The sequence below is a fragment of the Physella acuta genome, unplaced genomic scaffold, assembly GCF_028476545.2.
Source record: "Physella acuta isolate Inbredline_101_S28 unplaced genomic scaffold, ASM2847654v3 ptg000368l, whole genome shotgun sequence".
NCBI lineage: Eukaryota > Metazoa > Mollusca > Gastropoda > Physidae > Physella > Physella acuta.
In genome coordinates, this window is record NW_026731887.1 from 356,128 (window position 1) to 375,458 (window position 19,331).

The window sequence follows — 19,331 nt, forward strand, 5'->3', positions numbered from 1 at the left end:
CAGAACACTTTCGTTTTGAGATTCGGGGGAGGGGGGTGGGGTTCTAACACATCACTGCCTGTTTATTATTTTTTGCAAGGAAATTCCAAAAGTAGAATAATTACTTTACGAGCCGACTCGCCGTGTATCATACGCCGCAATTTAGTTGTTTTATTTTCTACTTTTCAGTAATTCATAATTTGTGAATTTGACAGTACCAATGCTGCCAGTGAAAATAAGGACGATAACACCCCCCCCCCCCGCCTCCTTTCCCCAACCCCTACCCTACACCCCCCCCCTTCCTGTGAAAGCAACTTCCTCTTAGTTACCCCCCCTAAGTTTAAAATCGTTTCAAACTAAATTATCTGCCCCTAATATTCGTCACTAAACCCGGCTCTACGATTGTAAACATTTGGCGTGAACCACAGCTCACCAGACCATGTGGGGGTTGGTAGGGTTCTACCTAGAGAGGAAGAGAGGGGGCTGCTAGGCGCGCTTACAGCTTGGTGTTTTCTATGGTCTCCATGAAGAGAATTATATATATAGATAAGAGGGAGCTAGTTATTTTATTGTTTTATTTGTTTTTATGATTGGCTTACATTTTTTGACCTGGGTTGGTTATGAATGGCTTACATTTTTTGACCTGGGTTGGCTATGAATGGCTTACATTTTTTGACCAGGGTTGGTTATGAATGGCTTACATTTTTTGACCTGGGTTGGTTATGAATGGCTTACATTTTTTGACCTGGGTTGGTTATGAATGGCTTACATTTTGTGACCTGGGTTGGCTATGATTGGCTTACATTTTTTGTAACCTGGGTTGGTTATCTCTGTGTTTGGCTGCTAGCTGATGAAAAACAAAATCAGCAAGTTAAACAAGTGGATAATGACAGTCATAAATCCAGAAATGTGTATAACCCTTGTAGCCTTGGACATGTTTGGAATGTAAATGCCACAGAAATGTGTATAACCCTTGTAGCCTTGGACATGTTTGGAATGTAAATGCCACAGAAATGTGTATAACCCTTGTAGCCTTGGACATGTTTGGAATGTAAATGCGTATAAAGCCTGCCCAGATCAGAACCAAAATAATGCAAGAAAATGTTTAAACTTAACCAAGAAGTGTAGTGTGATGCTGTAAATCTCTGTTGGGCATGGGGAGAGTTGGGACAATATGATCAGTGGTTCTCAATCATGTAGTGTCCATTAACCACTGTCGACTACCAATGATCTGTGGCTATTGGTAATTGACAACAGATACCCGCATCACAAAATCAAAAACTTAACATCAAGACAGGCACCAAATGAAGGCCTTTTCTGGCATGTTCATAAAGGCAATTTATCTTTGTTTCACTTTGTTTTGGTATTCACATAAGTAAGTAAAGTTCCCTTTCAAACATGATGGTCTACGGAGCATGTTCACTTGTTTCTGTGACCACCGCATATGAGGGGATAATGTGGTCAGCACTATGCCCAGCCGCCTTTACTTTATCCTAATGTGAGTTAGGTACCCATCAGAGTTGGGTGGACTCAAGGACGGCCAACTGAATTGTACCCGGATTTGAACACGAGACTTACGGGTCCAGCTCTCTCCCACTAGGTCACTCCACATATGATTGGATAATTTCTCTGTTGAAAAAAGAGAGTATATGGGAAAATTCAAAGGCCTATCATCTAATCAGTATACCCTATACAGCATCAGATTATAGCAAATCTATCAGATTAATATTACAATATTTTTTTTTACCGTTCAGATCTGTGTTACTGTGCCTAGAGTTACATAACAATGTTAATGTTCGAGTTTCTTAAAGTGATTGTTACGATGTAAATTGTTTGCTTTTGTTTTTATACCTGGTTTATTCTGGCCTAATAAATCATCTGCCTGTAGACGTGCTACCTTGTTATTGTTGCCGAGCTTTATTACACAGCTGTAGTAAACAGTAGGCTTCCACTTCCTTTTCATTTTCCTAATCACTCTGTGGACGCCTCTAATCACTGGCTGGACGCCCCTAAACACTGCCAGGACGCCCCTAATATCTGATTGGACGCCCCTAATCACTGCTTGGACGCCCCTAATCACCGGGTGGACGCCCCTAATCACTGCCTGGACGCCCGTATACGCCACCGTTGAGAGCGTGTTTGTGCACTTGATATCGACCGCTGTTTGCACGTCGCTTGTGTCAACGGACAGTAGCTTAGCAGGTTATTGTCCAGTTATGGCAGTTAATGGCTGCCAGTAATTTGAACCTGGTCAATACGTTCTTCCACTGACGATTGGGGTGGGTCATTTTTAAGGGATGTGTCCACACATTTAGTCAGTCAGGTTTTGTGTTGAGTCTAACTTCCAAGTTCAAATTAAAACAAGTAATAGAAATAAGATTTCTCTAATAGATCTTTTTTCGGGTTATAGTCTAGATCTCGTAAGAACCAGGAGTAAAGTTGAGACAAAATAAGTGTAGATGTTTCTGGTTAATTTCACTATTCTCAGTGTCTTTGTTTTCCTAGCATTAAACTAGATACTTATTTTTATTATAACTACAATCTTGAGTTGATGGCAGACTCTAAATGGTTGCAAATATTCAAACATATGACACGGATGGTAATGAATGTCCTGTGCGTTTGTTACTATAAGAAAATAGGCAACTCGAATGTGAGAGTTGAAACAAACAACTAGCTCTCGCTTTTTATTTTCTCGTATATACGAAGTATAGAGAAAGTATTGTAATCGTGCAAAAACAAAATCGAGATTTTTTCAAATCTCGGCGTTTTACACCTCGCTGATACGGAAAAACATAATTTTGCAATCTTGTCCGTATGTCTGTGTGTGTGTGTGTCTGTCTGTGTGTAAACATGATTACTTGAGTACCGTTACAGCTAGTTTGATGAAATTCATATATAAGTATATTACCAAAATCGTAGATCCTGATCAACTTTTGAGCGATTTCCGATAACCGGAAGTGGTACTTTTTCTACTTTGAATTTTTCAAAAGCCTATAACTTGAGTCCTATTTCAGATAGATAAATGAAATTTCACATGTAAGTAAAAGATCTAATTTGCTACCTTCTGTCAAATTTTGAGTAATTTCCGTTGACCGGAAGTACTAATTTACGCTATTACCGATTTCGCAAAAAACGCACGTAAATTTATAAAGTACTAATAATATCCCGCACTATTATGCACATTTTATTAGGCGTTCACTTGGTGTGCAATTCTTTTTTTTTACGAGAATCCATTCTATTATAAAAAGATTAAGTAATTAAAAATGGATTGCAAATATTGTCTATGTCCTGAGTTGCCATCCCTCGTAGTTTTATATTAGAATATCCGAGAAAGTTTAGGGGAGATCACTCCCGGTTTATTATGATTTACAGTGGAACTACTTGATGCTTTATGACGTGGTCGGGTGGTAGAGCGGGCGACTGCTAACCTGAAAGTCTCGAGTTCGGATCTTTAGCTTGATTCCGTAATACTTAATTAGGTCCACCTAACTCTAATAGGTACATAACTCACAGCCACGACGGGGCATACACAAACCCTCATATATCCGGGGGAACAGAAACAGATGAACTGTATTTCAACTGCCCCTTGAACAACCAAGTTCAAAAGGGCAACTACGCTGGACGTGCTTAAATTCCTGGTATGTAATCAAATATTCAGGCAACAGTCTGGTGATAAACACGACGCTTGTCAATATGTCCCCGATGATGAATATGCAGCATGTGACGACCCCTCCGTGTGATACCGATGATGAATATGCAGCATGTGACGACCCCTCCGTGTGATACCGATGATGAATATGCAGCATGTGACGACCCCTCCGTGTGATACCGATGATGAATATGCAGCATGTGACGACCCCTCCGTGTGATACCGATGATGAATATGCAGCATGTGACGACCCCTCCGTGTGATACCGATGATGAATATGCAGCATGTGACGACCCATCCGAGTGATACCGATGATGAATATGCAGCATGTGACGGTCCATCCGTGTGATACCGATGATATTTCGGCAGATGAAAATGTTGCAGTGGTAAAGATGTGACCAGATGATCTGACCTTGATGCACTTAAAGGTCGCTTGTTATCGGCCACTTGAAATTGTTGAGGTCGTGTTTGGACAAGGGCTATAACCGTCTGGCCTTACAATCTGATGGACAAACTCGTGCGGTCTTTCTCAAGTGTTTTGGTCTTGGCATAAGCAGGCATGCTATTACAGACTAGTGCGATATGACATGACAGTCAAGTGCGATTTGACATGACTTTAAGATGACATGCTGTTAAATTTCGATATGACATGACATTCGTTGACATGCGATTACAGTCTAGTGCGATATGACATGACATAAGTTGACATGACCGTCAAGTGCGATATGACATGACATAAGTTGACATGACAGTCTAGTGCGATGTGACATGACATAATGTTGACATGCTGTTAAAGTGCAATATGATATGACATTAGCTGACAGTCAAGTGCGATATAAAATGACATACGTTGGCATGGTATGTCAAACATGCATAATACACCTGACATAAACTGCAAATGTTCTTTCAACTGTTTGACTTATCTGTGATGTCTTATGTGACTAGCGTATTAACCAATGATATAAATTGATCTTCACCCCCAGACAAGGCGGCATCAATAACATGGCGGCATGTTCCAGATAACACATTCGACTCGAATCCCAGCGAGTCCCTAGCCAGTATCTCAGACACTAACCATGGGGCCACATTTATTTTAGTCTTCTCATACATTTACCACCAAAATGTATTATTTACTGTCTTCACCTAAAGATTTCTGCTAATATTTTGCCACCCCCCCCCTCCCCGGTCACGCATATAATGTCGCGTGTTCTGCTTGTGTTGGGGAAAAGTTAACCGGGAACCAGCTGTTGGGTCCTTCATTCATACCAGTATTACATCGATTTGAGTGCATTGGTCGTAACAATGGATTGAAATCTATACCAGCTAGGTTTGGTAGTTCTAAACTCACCGCATGCCGGGGTAGGCTATAAGACCGGCTGGGGTTGGATTAACGTACATGGGCTGCAGCAGTAGTGTTGCTCGTGATTTTTCGATCTCATCTCAGAAGAGCAGATCATCTTAGTGCAGTAACACCTTCGATTACAGCGGCATTTTGTTGGGCATAAGTATCGGTAGTTTCATCGGTGGGATACTCGCTCACACGGATATGCAAACCTGCTCCCTCCCCCCTCTCCTTTCTCTCCACCCTTCCCCCCTCCCTACACACACACATGTTCTGAATGCCACTTTGATCAGTTGCCAACACTAGTAATACAACGGGATTCCACTGTAAAAAGAAAGCTATTGAATGTCATCGTGATGCCCGTAACAATGACCTTAGCACAGTGCCCGGTTTGATGCCCGTAGTACGGTGCTCTGCTTGATGCCCGTAGTACGGTGCTCTGCTTGATGCCCGTAGTACGGTGCTCTGCTTGATGCCCGTAGTACGGTGCTCTGCTTGATGCCCGTAGTACGGTGCTCTGCTTGATGCCCGTAGTACGGTGCTCTGCTTGATGCCCGTAGTACGGTGCTCTGCTTGATGCCCGTAGCACAGCGCCATTGTGATGCCCGTAGTGCGGTGCCTGCCTTGTTGCCTTTAACACAGTGCCCTGCTTGATGCCTGTAACACAGTGCCCGGCTTGATGCCCATAACACAACGCCCGGTATCCATGTCAGCATCTCTAGACTGCTGTACACTCTAGTTGAAGGTGATAACTTTATGATGAAGCCTGGGTTGACTCCATTGACTCGCAAAACTTTGTTTTAATTCTAGTCTGTAGTTTACTTTATGTTTTGATGAATTGTGTGTCATAAAAGCCTTGGAGTTCTCAGTAATAAATTATGTCCCCGAATAGTAGTTGTGTGTGGATGGGGGGGGGGGGGGGGAAGTGATTCCTCCAACTACTACGTTATGCGAGTCAACGGTCTAGCGACATCTCAGCAGCTAATTGTGTACAAGTCTCTTAGTTTACCACTAGGTGGGTCCGTGTATCGTGTCTGGTTAAATATTATTATCATTATGTGAGATGGGGAAATCATTGTCACCGATAAAGCTAAAGAAAAAAAGAAAATCCAGCATACAATAAATTTTGAACTATAAAAATAGTGGGCTTTTTTTTTCTTTTTTTTTTTAAATGGAACCAACATCACGACATTGTCTATTTAATTTTCTTATTACCCACACAGACTAGCTAGCAGAAAACATAGTTGGTCTTGATTTAAATAAACATATGGTTAAAATGACTGACTGCCATCTACAATTGAATATTAAGTTTGGTTAATTTCCATTAAAAAATATCGGATATCCAAGGGAGGCAACACAAACATGTTACCGTAACATTTTAAAAGTAATGTGTATGAGGTATTCAAAGGTAGCTAAATACAAAGAGAGATTCTCTCCTTTGTTTACTAAATACAAACGTCAAATTTCATATTTGACTGCTCCAGAATCTTTTTACGTAGTATTATCAAAAGACTTCAGTTTAAACAGAAAACTTTAATTGTATTTCTTTTTCTTTTTTTTATTACTTTAGAAAGCATCTTTTGGTTTAATAGTTAGTTACTGGCGGCACCGGTTATATTTATCTGTTCTATTGTTCTGAATAAAATTAGTGTTTTATTTATTTATTTTTTAAATGGAATCAATATTACGACATTGTCCATTTTCATAATACCCACACAGACTGGCAGAAAGCATACTTGGTCTTGATTAAGTAAAGATATGTTTAAATTAAGACGCTTGACTGCCATCTACAATTGAATATTGTTTTGTTAATTTCCATTAAAAAAATATCGGACATCCAAGGGAGGCAACACTAACATGTTCCCAAAACAGTTTAAAAGTAATGTGTATGAGGTATTCAAAGGTAGCAAAATACAAATAGAGATTCTCTCCTTTGTTTACTAAATACAAACGTCAAATTTCATATTTGACTGCTCCAGAATCTTTATACGTAGTATTATCAAAAGACTTCAGTTTAAACAGAAAGCTGTAATTGAATTTCTTTTTCTTTTTTTTTATTACTTTGGAAAGCAGCTTTTGGTTCAATATTTAGCCAACGAACGGGTTATATTTATCTGTTCTATTGTTCTGAATACAAAATCTATCACTCTTCGCTCAACCCAGTACTAATTCTACGCAACTGTCAATAATGATGCTACGTCTCTTTACAAATCATATCGTTTATTATAATTACCTCCCATCTGCAATGGCACTGTAATACAGATGTAGGCTAATGTATGCACTATCATAGTCAGTAGAAGACGTGTCTATAAGACAGGTGCATGGGACCGTGTGTTGTTTAGGGCAAGGGTAGAACAAATCAATTCAAATAAAACGATAGGGACATTGTGTTACCGTGACCGGTTGCACAATGTTGGAAAAATGTTTTAGGTGAAGGTCGGTGAAGTGTTGGGTTATGTAACACAGTAGAAACTTTGCTAGTTTATGGGCTGTAGTAATTGGTTCCCTTGTTCCTGAAGGGTTATCAGTTGTGTGTTGATCCGTTGGCCCCACCCCTTTCACAAACAGACCTGCCCTCCCCTCTGGGTATTATCATTAGCTGCATCAGCAGAAAGTTCTAGTACTTGAGGCTACGAGTGTAATGCAGTGTAAAAGCTCTGTATTATTTGATGGTAAATCAATGTTGAAATCAGTAGATAAGGAATAACCCCAGCACTGAGAGTGGGACTGATAAAATAGGTGATACTTTAACATGCTAAACCTAAGACTAGCTAACCACTTATTTGTGAAATGGTGATACTGATACCAGCAGTATAATGATACTAGTGACTCACTAGTGAGATGGTGATACTAGTAGGATGGTGATACTAGTGGAATGGTGATACTAGTGATGAAGTGATACTAGTGAGATGGTAATACTAGTGATGAAGTGATGAAGTGATACTAGTGAGATGGTAATACTAGTGATGAAGTGATACTAGTGGAATGGTAATACTAGTGATGAAGTGATACTAGTGAGATGGTAATACTAGTGATGAAGTGATACTAGTGATGAAGTGATGAAGTGATACTAGTGGGATGGTAATACTAGTGATGAAGTGATACTAGTGGAATGGTGATACTAGTGATGAAGTGATACTAGTGGAATGGTGATACTAGTGATGAAGTGATACTAGTGGGATAGTTAAGCTGGTGGGATGGTGATACTAGCAGTGTAGTGATACTAGCGGGATGGTGATACCAGTGTGAAATTGTGATACTACTGGGATGGTGATACTTTCATGTTAACCCTAGACAAGCTAACCACTTCTTTACATGTAGAATGCTTATACTAGTGAGATGATGATATTACTGGCATTAGTGGGATGGTGATACTATCAGTATGGTGATATTACTTGTAGGATAGTGATACTGTAGGAATGTAAATATCAACTTGGTTAGACTAGAGGGCTGCTGATTGCTGTCTTTACAGTACACTACCATATTTTTTCTCTATGCTGTGACTGGTTTACTATTGTTCTTTTCCCTAATAGAATTACTAATAGTTTATTTGTCTGATTTCTTCTGACAGGCCAGAAAAAAAAAGTGGGGGCTGATGGGGAGAAGATGCTGGTCATTGTGGGGACACTGGTCAGTCTCATCATGATGGTGGCGCTCATTGGAGGCTTGTGCTACGTCAAGAGGACACACCTCAGGATTTACTCCAAGCTGCCTGGTTAGTTCATTCTTTACTTTATAGAACATACCTCAGGAGATTGCCTGGTTAGTTCATTCTTTACTTTATAGAACACACTACATCAGATTGCCTGGTTAGTTCATTCTTTACTTTATAGAACACACCTCATTAGATTACCTGGTTAGTTCATTCTTTACTTTATAGGACACACCTCAGGAGATTGCCTGGTTAGTTCATTCTTTACTTTATAGAACACACCTTAGGAGATTGCCTGGTTAGTTCATTCTATACTTTATAGAACACACTACATCAGATTGCCTGGTTAGTTCATTCTTTACTTTATAGAACACACTACATCAGATTGCCTGGTTAGTTCATTCTTTACTTTATAGAACACACTACATCAGATTGCCTGGTTAGTTCATTCTTTACTTTATAGAACATACCTCAGGATCTATTCCAAAGTGCTTGGTTAATTTGTTGTGTGCTTTAAGCTCAATCTATGTTATACATTACTATCTTTATATTTTGTATTTATATATGCCTCTTCTAAGAAATTTTATGTGGGTGGAAGCAGAAATTGTAACTGAAAAAGCAGTGTTAGACCAATAGTGTTAATTCACACTCACAGTAGCTGTAGGTAAAGAAAGTTTTCATTGTTAAGATTTTCTTAGAGAGATCCAAGCCAACCATTCCACACATCCAGAACATCCTAATCTTCATGTCAACAAACACTACAACCTGATTATACCAACTGTTCTGTCATTACATCATTTTTCTGTATCTTTATCTACCTATGAAATATGAACTTGAAACAACTTTTATGTTTATTATTGCTAATTTCTTCATAATCTGCTAATTTGTTGTGGGAAGGTATTTAATATGACATGTAGTAAAAAAATATTAAAAATATTTTTAAAAAAGTGCTTCCTAAAACAGTTTAGTTACAGGTTATTTAAACTTAACCCTTGAGGTGCCTGCTAATTTAGGTCTGATACATCTTCTAGGAGTTACCCCCCAGGGCATCAGCATGCCAGTCACCAACAGAAGAGCCGCCACCATGCCTCCCACCCTGCTGGGGAACCCAAACGGTGGCACCAAAAACTCAGACTTCAGGGACTACGAGCCCGCTGCCATATCCAGCGCCCGCAAGAAGATGATTCCAGTGCTGGAGGACTCCAACATTCAGCTGTCAGCTGTGGAGATGCGACAAGAGGTCAGGGGTTAAAACATTATGCACATTGTTTTTTTTTTTTTTGGTGTTTTACAAATACATGAATTTTTGGAGATAACAATAGCAGTGCAATATATGTATTTCATAACACTAAACAGCAGTTTAAAATGTGTATTTCATAACACAAAATACAACAGCAGTTTAAAATGTATAGCTCATAACACAAAATAACAGCAGTTTAAAATGTGTATTTCATAACACAAAATACAACAGCATTTTAAAATGTTTATTCCATAACACAAAATACAACATCATTTTAAAATGTTTATTCCATAACTCAAAACAACAGCAGTTTAAAATGTGTATTCCATAACTCAAAACAACAGCAGTTTAAAATGTGTATTTCATCACTTGTCAAAACTTAACTGTGTATAATTTTTGGTATGTAGATGTGCTACATGTATAGTTTGTGATTCTATAATTGAGGGTGTTAAATCACTATACTGATTATAAATGTCCATGACTTCAATTGTATGAAAAAATGAATGTTCTTCTTATCTTGACCAGGCTGGGTGGTGGCATATTTGGCGACACACATTTGGGGACATTCAATGAGATGACCGTCACAGTCAAGAGATTGACCTTGTCCATTCATGACAACCAGCTGACCAGTGAGACCATGGAGTGGATGAAAGAAATTGTCTGGTTTCTCAGGTGAGACTTGTAGGTACCATAATTAGCACCTGATTGTCTGGTTTCTCAGGTGAGACTTGTAGATACCATAATTAGCACCAGACTGTCTAGTTTCTCGGGTGAGAATCGTTGGAAAATATTTGTACTATGTTAAATGCCTGAGTTGTGAAGCTTCTCAAGAGAAACTACTATCATTGTGAAAATTTTCGTTTTTCATTGACAAGCAACCATCTTGTGAAGGTTGTCAAAAATATCTGCCATTGTTACAACTGGGTTTTGTTTATTGGGCCTCAGCTGGCTGGGAGAGTTTGGTGTAGCTAGATTACTGCCATTCAAAGAAAAAGCTTTTGGCACAAATTGTAGAACATTCCACTGATCACAGTTACAGATGAACATATTGACAAAGTCTCTTCAACAATTCACAGGTTTATTTACAACTTGCAAAACACAAACTAGGACTGTTTTCAATTCAAGAAAATGTACAAGAAACAATCCAACTTTCTTTCTACCTTCTGTTTCACAAACTAGATACAAATTCATCCCTTGCCAGCACTAAGACCCTTTCTTTTTAGATGGCTAAATGAAAACTCCCCCTCATTATGACAACAATAACACAGAAACTAACTAAAACTTATTTTTTCTATCTGCCACAAAACGTCCTCCACTCATACTACAGCACTACACAACAATTATTCTTGTATCCAAGTAAAAACAAATGCTTTTGGTCATGATATAGGTCGCACCACTTGAATTTTTTTATCAAGTAATTTAATTTCTAACAACCAAATGTAGGTATGATCCTTTAGCTTAAGTTTAAAATATTTGTTTTCTTTCCTCTTTAGTGAAATTATGTTAGTTTAACAGTTTTCCATCTTGTTCTATGTATATTTTAATATTGTAAATTTTGCTCATAAAATAACATTTTTATGTTCTAGCCGCCAGCGTCACAAGAACATTGTCTGTGTGCTGGGCTTGTGTCTGAATGGACGGCTGCCATTCCTTCTCACAGAGTATGTGATTGGAGAATGTCTGAAGGATTTTCTCAAGGCCAATGGGCAGCAGTTAACTTGGCCACAGAGAATAAGACTGGTAGGCTTTTGTTTCATTGCAGGCTTTTATCATTTTTTTAATTGGACTTATTTTTTCAAAATGGATTTTTTTTCCTACGTCAGTACAATTAATTAAATGCTATGTTTTTAAGATTGGACAAACTAATAACATTAGTACATGCCCTGAAGTTATGCAGGCAGAGAAAATATTCTAAGACTTATATTGTGTTATCCTAAGGACAAAATATATTCTTTACGTGTGAACTTGAATATAATTGTTTCTTTATTTGTCACAAATAAAAAGTTCTTTTATAGAAGCCTCTACTTGATCTTTTAAATTGTGTAGCTATAATACTTAGTAAAAAAATGTTTGTCGTCATGGTTACAGTGCCTTCAAGTTGCTGATGGTATGGCATTCTTACACTCGACCAAACCTCCTATAATACACAGAGATTTAAGGTGTGGAAATCTATTCCTGTCTGACAATGATTCTGTCAAGGTAAGGAACTTGTTCTTGTGGAAAGAAATGTGCAAGATATTGTAGGGATTTGATTCCATCTACAAAAAAAATAACTTGCCTCTACTATTTGGTGTTGTACGGTGCATTTTTTTACTAAATCACATTACAATGTTTACTTCAAGTTAAAAGCTTTTGCCTATTAGTATTTTATACTTTGGTTTATGGAGATTGAATATTATACAAAATAGGTTTGTGTTGGTGATTTTTTTATAAAAAATATTATTTTACAGTATACTAAATGTTTTGTAACTATTGTTCTAGACCTTTTAGTACTTTTTTCTAAATAAATTCCAAGTCAGGATTTAGAGCAAAAATTAATTTAAAAAAATATTAAATCAAAAACTATTTTAAAATTCATATTCAAATTAGTAGACGACAGCAAGTATTATTCTGCTTTTACTTGTCCATTTTCTTAAACAATTTTCATAAAAATTTCTCATTTCTTTTTGTTATTGTCCCCAGGTGGCAGACTTTGGGTTAATCAGATTATTACAGCCCATGAGGGAGCAGTGTAACAACGACGACTGCAGCTGTAGGTTTTTTCTTTGTCTGCCCCACTATTTTAAGGCTTCAAAACCTTGAATACAAATAAGTTCTGCCCCACTATTTTAAGGCTTCAAAACCTTGAATACAAATAAGTTTTATTCTTAGGTCTTGTTTTTTTATGGCTGTATAAGTGCTCCATACTTAATTATGTATTTTTTAAAGATTGTAAAATCATAAAACAAATGTAAACTTTTTGTAGGTTAATTTATGCAAGCAATAAAAGTGAACATAATTTAGCATATCTAATGTTGTGTATGTTAAGGAAAAAAAAATTAAGTAGTTAATTCTATTTAAAACTACCTTCTTTTAATTTAAAATATAAGATTTCTTGATTTTTCCATGAAGTTAATCAGGTCTAAGACAACTAAGTGCATATCTTCTATTGATTTTTTCATGCCTGTGTTTTTTGTCAGGTCAAAGACAGTTAAGTGCATGTCCAGCAACAGTCAGATGGACGGCGCCAGAGCTGCTGATGTACCCCCGCAGTAGAGAAGGGGAGAGCAATATCATATCCACAGCGTGTGATGTTTACTCCTTTGGTCTAGTCATGTGGGAGATGGTTTACTGTAAGGATCCATTTGATGAGATTGGCACAGAGGCTGAGGTAAGGGAAGTCATTCAAAAATGTTCAAAGTTGTAGAACCTGATTTAATTTAATTTTATGGAGTTTGTTGTGGTTCCTGCTATTGCTAATAAGATTTCAAATATCTTTGTAAGATATTTATGTCAGAAACTTCTTGTTGTTGGCCAAAGTTAACACTCAGTATCAGTTTCTCTCAATCTAGTTCTTTGTAACCATTTATTTCTTAATTAACCAAAAACAAAGAATATCTTTGTAAGATATTTATGTCAGAAACTTCTTGTTGTTGGCCAAAATTAACACTCAGTATCAGTTTCTCTCAATCTAGTTCTTTGTAACCATTTGTTTCTTAATTAACCAAAAACAAAGCAGCATATAGATTTAAAAAAAACAGAAATTGTTTATTTTTTTATTTCTAGTATTGCATTCAAAACCCAATAATCAAAATAAAAAAGAATACAATTGTTACAAAAAGAATATTTTTGTGTGCATTGAAAGTCCTGCTAAAATTTAATGACATGAAAATTTATTTAATTTTCCCATGCAAGAAATAAGTGTTCATGGTGCAATGTTTTTTTCCTCTAGGTGATAGAGATAGTAAGGAACAGTGGTCGCCCTGACACGCCCCCCTCTGTTGACATCATGCCACAGTTCAAGGAGCTGATGAAAACATGCTGGGACCAGCGCCCTGCCAACAGGCCGGCATTCAAGAGGGTTAGTTCCCTTGCTTTTAAACAAAATCTGTAATATGGTGTAAACCATGGGTCTCCAAACTAAGGCCCGCCGGCCGGATGCGGCCCTAGATGTCCTCTCATCCGGCCCGCGATCTTTTTGTCCACGAAAAAAAACCGTTTGTTCTTGATGGCTGAGGAACTTTGCCCAGAAAAATCAAAGACAAACCTGGAAGAAACCGGCCCCCGAACTGAAATTTGATAGTAATACGGCCCTCAGACTGAAAAGTTTGAAGACCCCTGGTGTAAACTATAAAATAATCACATTTTAATGAAGAAATATATTGAAGAACTGAATCTCAATTCTAGGCCAGATGAAGTAGAGTTAATCTAGCTACACTATAAACAGGATTTTTAATTTACACATGCAGAATAATTTTTATAATTAGATTATTTTCAATTTAATTCAACTTTAAGCTAATTACTAATTAGTTGTATAAATGGATATCCCCAGGTGGCCGTTAGTTTGAAGGACTTGAGCTCTCATGCCAGATCCTACCAGAAGTTGGTCAGCACTTTAAAGATGAGACTACAGAAGCAGCATCCAATTGACCATGTGTGATCAGCCTGGTCAGATGGTGATGACATAACAGATCAGGTCAGGTGACCCAACAGGTCTGGTTTGGTCAGCCTGGTCAGGTGACCCAACAGGTTTGGTCAGGTGACCCAACAGGTTTGGTCAGGTGACCCAACAGGTTTGGTCAGGTGACCCATCAGGTTTGGTCAGGTGACCAGTCAGGTGACCCAACAGGTCTGGTCAGGTGACCAGTCAGGTGACCCATCAGTTTTGGTCAGGTGACCCAACAGGTTGGGTCAGCCCTGTGGGACATCTCTATTCTGCCCAGGTATGAGCTACCTGGTCAGGATGAGCAAATAAAGAAGTTTATTAGAGGCGCTGTCAACACAAGGGAAGTAATTTGTGTTCAATAAACCCGGAGTTACATTCACTACATAGAGACATGGTTACCAAACTTGTTTTTCCCGACTGCTCACAAGTAATAAATAATGTAGTATATATTATAGGGCAAAATGTTACTGCATTTAAAAATTAACTTATGACGTGTAAATTTTTGTTGTTAACTTTGTTTTTGGTCCTCCAATATATAAACAAATACTTATTTCACTTGTATATTAACCCGTCTTTTATTTCTGTAGGCACTTTCAATTTTTAAAAATGTGTATTTTATTCATGTATCAAAGGTGTGTATGCACATCTTTTACTGTTTACACATTTTTTAACAAACTGTCTTTTGTATAATTAACGTCTTTTGTTTGTAACATAAGTAATTTCCTTTTTAAAGAAATTTTTTCTTTTAAATGAAATTTAAATGTGTATTTTATATATACAATGGACACCTTTTAATGCTGTCAATATTTCTTAAAGAAATTATGATGGATTTCTTAAACCAGTGTCGGATAATAGAATCTTCTAAAAAAGGGTGTTAGATTACTAGTAGTTAACTAAATACATGGCTATCTCACGTCAATGCTAACACTATCTCCAACCCTAATCCTACCATATGTCTAACCCTAATTTCTAACTAAAAAACTAGTCAAGATTACAATACTACTACCAACATCACACCTATTTTCAGAAGAATCTATTATCGGACATTGATAACTTCAATCATCCAAACTTATATTTTACTTAAAATATACACTTCACATGTATTGTTTGTAAAGAGTGCTTTTAAAGATTTTATTCCTGTAAAAGTTGGTAAAGTTGTGTTAAAGTTTTGCTGGCAGCTTATTGTTCAGGTGAATGCTCTACCTTGCCTTACATTAAGGTTGTGTTCCAGACATTAAACCACAGGTATGGTTTACACAGGTCACATCTGGTTTCTGTCTTTCAAAACTCTGTTCATATTAGTTAGCTCCACCCATCAGCTGTGTAGTAGAAGTTTTCATTCAGCACATTCAGTGTGTGTGGTGGTGGCTGTGGTAGAAAACAAAGTACACATTTTTAAATATTTTCTTGGGACAATCATTTGTGTAGAGGAACTGAAATTTTCTGTGCTTTAGACAAGAGACTCATTTTTTTTTGGAACTAACTAGTTACTGATATTAAGTAGAATTATGTATCATTGATACACAAATATTGTTTTAAAACAGAACAGTATTATGTTATGGAAAGAGGGAATTGAGATTCTATAGTATGAAGTTTTGCCTAAACTTAGCTCAAATTTTGTCTTTAATTGCCAGTATTGATGTTATTGGTTTAATCAGCAATGGTTTATAAGATTTAAACTTCTACAGCTTCCAGCTGATCCTGTTTGTCAGTAATAGTTTCATTGTCTGTTAATGTAATCTGATTAAATATGAAATGTATGGGTTTTTTCTTAATACCAAAGTTGACTATGTTGTTTATGAAAGAAATTAAGAATATGTTTTATACTAGAACAAACAAGTTGAAAAGGTCTTTTGTCCTAATTTTGGTTCTCTGGATTTAAAAAAAAACTGACATTTTAAATTTCTCTGTCTAGTAGATGACTTGCATTTATGATTAATCATTAATTTAATGTTTTTACATAAGACTTCTTCTTAGAGTATGTTTCTACTTATAGCCCAATGACCTATGTTATTCTAGAACCTCTGTACGAAGAATTTGATGGGACTTTTTTAGCTGATTTGATAATTTAATGTAATGTTTATTTAACTATACATTTTATAATTCTTATATATCTGTCTATTCTATTTAATGGTCTAAAACTACAACTGTAACAGTGAAAGAATCGATTATTATTATAAAAGTGCTTATAATTCTGAAGTTATTTTGAAATAATTGCTTTGAATGAGTGACAAGGCATTTATGTAATGGTTTGTGCCAAACTTTGAAATGGTGCTGTTGTAAGAAGCTCATTCCAAATGTTTAGCATAGTTTATGTTCTGTCCATACAACTTTACTTCATGTAAAATCATATTATAAATTTCTATTTTCATACAAATCTGCACAAGTACTTTGATCTTCCTAGGAAGGGATCAAACTAGTCCAAATTAGCCATTTTCTCTTTTAGTTTTCTTAGATAAATTGCTGTCCTCAACTGATGATAATTTTTTGATCAGGAATCAAACTGAGACTTACTGGTTCTCAGTTAATACTTTATGTAAAATCTAATTCCTTTTTTTTTCTCCAGAAAATTTGAGACTTTTCCTTTTTCTCCCAGATACCAATAGCAATACAAAGTTTTGTAAATGTCACGTTTAATTTGAATTAACAGCATATTTTGAAACACCAGAATTAATAGTTGCACATGGTCAACTGCCAGTGTGACCACTATTTTTTAGTGTTGAAGCACCAGAATAAAATGTCTTCTTACAGTCTACACTTATGTTGCACATTGATTACTTAAGCTTAAGATTGAAGTAGGTTTAGCCCATGGATACCTCAACAGCCTTCTCTTATGTTGTGTCTGTTGTTCCTATATCACACCATTAAATAAAAGCCATTCTTCCTCAGGGGTGGTTGTGGAAACCACTAAGAATTCCTGGTGCATGCCAAAAATTTCATGTCTCTGATCAATATTTTTGTAAATGCATGTCTTTTCCAAAAAGTTTTTTTCTGTGTCAAACATTTATCTTCCCTTTTTATTTTAACAATGCAGCTAAACTGAAGAATATTGCCAATCATCTTTTTTTTAGACAGAAATGTTTTGATGACATGTAACATACAATAATATTCTAACTTTATATTCAATAACAACTTTATATTATACAGGTTATTTTTACTGTGATGCAAAATTAATTACAAAATGTAATTCAGTACTTGTTTCAATTGTACATAATAAGTTGATGTAAATCCCTGACTTTTCTGCTCAGCCCATATAACTCAACCTCTGCTTTAAATAACCAAAAAGGACATTTTAAAAATAAGCTTTTCTTTTTGTTTTTAAGTAGAATGTTATTACTAGTGGTTGATTTAAGTAATTAGAAAATTGTATGTATTTATCTAAAGACAATGTATAAAACATTGATCATGATTTCTGTTGCAATAAAATTTAAGAATAAATGTTACTTTACTTCTGTATGTAAATATGGTGTATATTTGTCCTACTGCATGCATTTTTGGTCAATGAATAATTAAAAAAAACAGACTGAATAAAAATTACAATACTAAATTTTTACTATTTTTGTTAAGACTTTAGTTTGAATGAATTAGTGCTAAGTGTGGTGATGTATGAAAGATATGTATGTGGAACGAGGGTGCCTTTACTGTTTTATTGTTAGTGTCTAGGTCAGGTGTTTGTTTTTATATGGAGTGAACAGAACAGCATACGCAAGGGAGGCAACTGGATGAGTGATAGCTGGTGTGTTGTGAGCAAGAGGAAGGAGATGTGGATGGTGGTCGAGGGTTTTGAGCTTGGTATTAGAAGGGTTGTGTAATGTCATGGCACTTTAGGAAGTTGAGAATGAAACCCTTTGGTGAAGTGTCAAGAGCACATTCACATTTTATTTGCTGCTGCTTCACTCACACCGCTACGATAAATAGTGGCTAAAATTTGACAGCATCTACATTCTTTTGATTGCTGATCTCTATCACCTTGGCTTAATAGAACCCTTGGCAGTCAAAATAAAGGAAACCCTGTAATTCTAAACTGCCACTTCGAGTATCACAACCATACACAGCATAGATTGCCATTTTGAAATCAGAACTGCACACAGAGATGGCGGATGTTTACATTACATACTGAACAATCCGTGACATCATATGCAAGGACTATTATTTATTAAATCAGTTAAGTGTTAATTTAGTATCATGGCCATGGCAACTGGAAAAAGGCCAAAACTTTATTTTAGAGTATTAAAATTTGTATCCTTTATAAGCTAAACATTATCTTTTCCCCTTCATGCTTAAGACACACTGGGCAGATGCAGTAGAGTTCATCTGTTTCAATGTACTCAGGATACAGGAAGCACTATGCCCAGCTGCCTAAGTTTCCACAACATCAGTCAGGTACACACCAGAGCTGTGTGGACAGGAACGTCATACAGACTTGAGACTAGGATGCTGACTTAAGGCTTTCAGTTATAAACTCTACCATTCGACTATGCTGTTATGAGCCAATAAGGAACATTTTTTTTTTAAACCAACAAAATGAATGAAGGGAAGGAATCCTATGGTAGAGATTTTAAAAACATTTAATCACATTTTGTTAGTACAAGAGGTCACTGGCTAAAAGTTGAATCATTCACTTGGCTTGTATTCATGAATCATTCACTTGGCTTGTATTCATTGATATTTATGTTGTCTGTTGTCATTTCAAAATGTAGTCTTCAGTTTAAGAGTACAACAGAGACCATCCACAAGTAACACTGAAAATAATGAAGAATTATGACATAAATTTCTTCTTTCTTATCAAAATACTTTAAGGAGAATTATTTTTAATTTAAAAAG

The 19,331-nt window shown here is 36.5% G+C and overlaps 1 protein-coding gene across 1 annotated transcript in view; it reads left to right on the forward strand.

The window, feature by feature from the left end:
- LOC131941646 (ephrin type-A receptor 3) overlaps window positions 1-18,020 on the forward strand; it is a 39,419-nt gene extending 21,399 nt beyond the window's left edge. Inside the window, exons 7-15 of the mRNA XM_059301025.1 lie at window positions 8,542-8,685; window positions 9,654-9,859; window positions 10,386-10,534; window positions 11,449-11,602; window positions 11,951-12,061; window positions 12,545-12,614; window positions 13,042-13,232; window positions 13,794-13,922; window positions 14,394-18,020. Coding sequence (XP_059157008.1) covers window positions 8,542-8,685; window positions 9,654-9,859; window positions 10,386-10,534; window positions 11,449-11,602; window positions 11,951-12,061; window positions 12,545-12,614; window positions 13,042-13,232; window positions 13,794-13,922; window positions 14,394-14,501 — 1,262 coding nt within the window. The 3' untranslated portion in view covers window positions 14,502-18,020. The remainder of the gene's footprint in view (window positions 1-8,541; window positions 8,686-9,653; window positions 9,860-10,385; window positions 10,535-11,448; window positions 11,603-11,950; window positions 12,062-12,544; window positions 12,615-13,041; window positions 13,233-13,793; window positions 13,923-14,393) is intronic.
- Window positions 18,021-19,331: the final 1,311 nt, after the last annotated feature.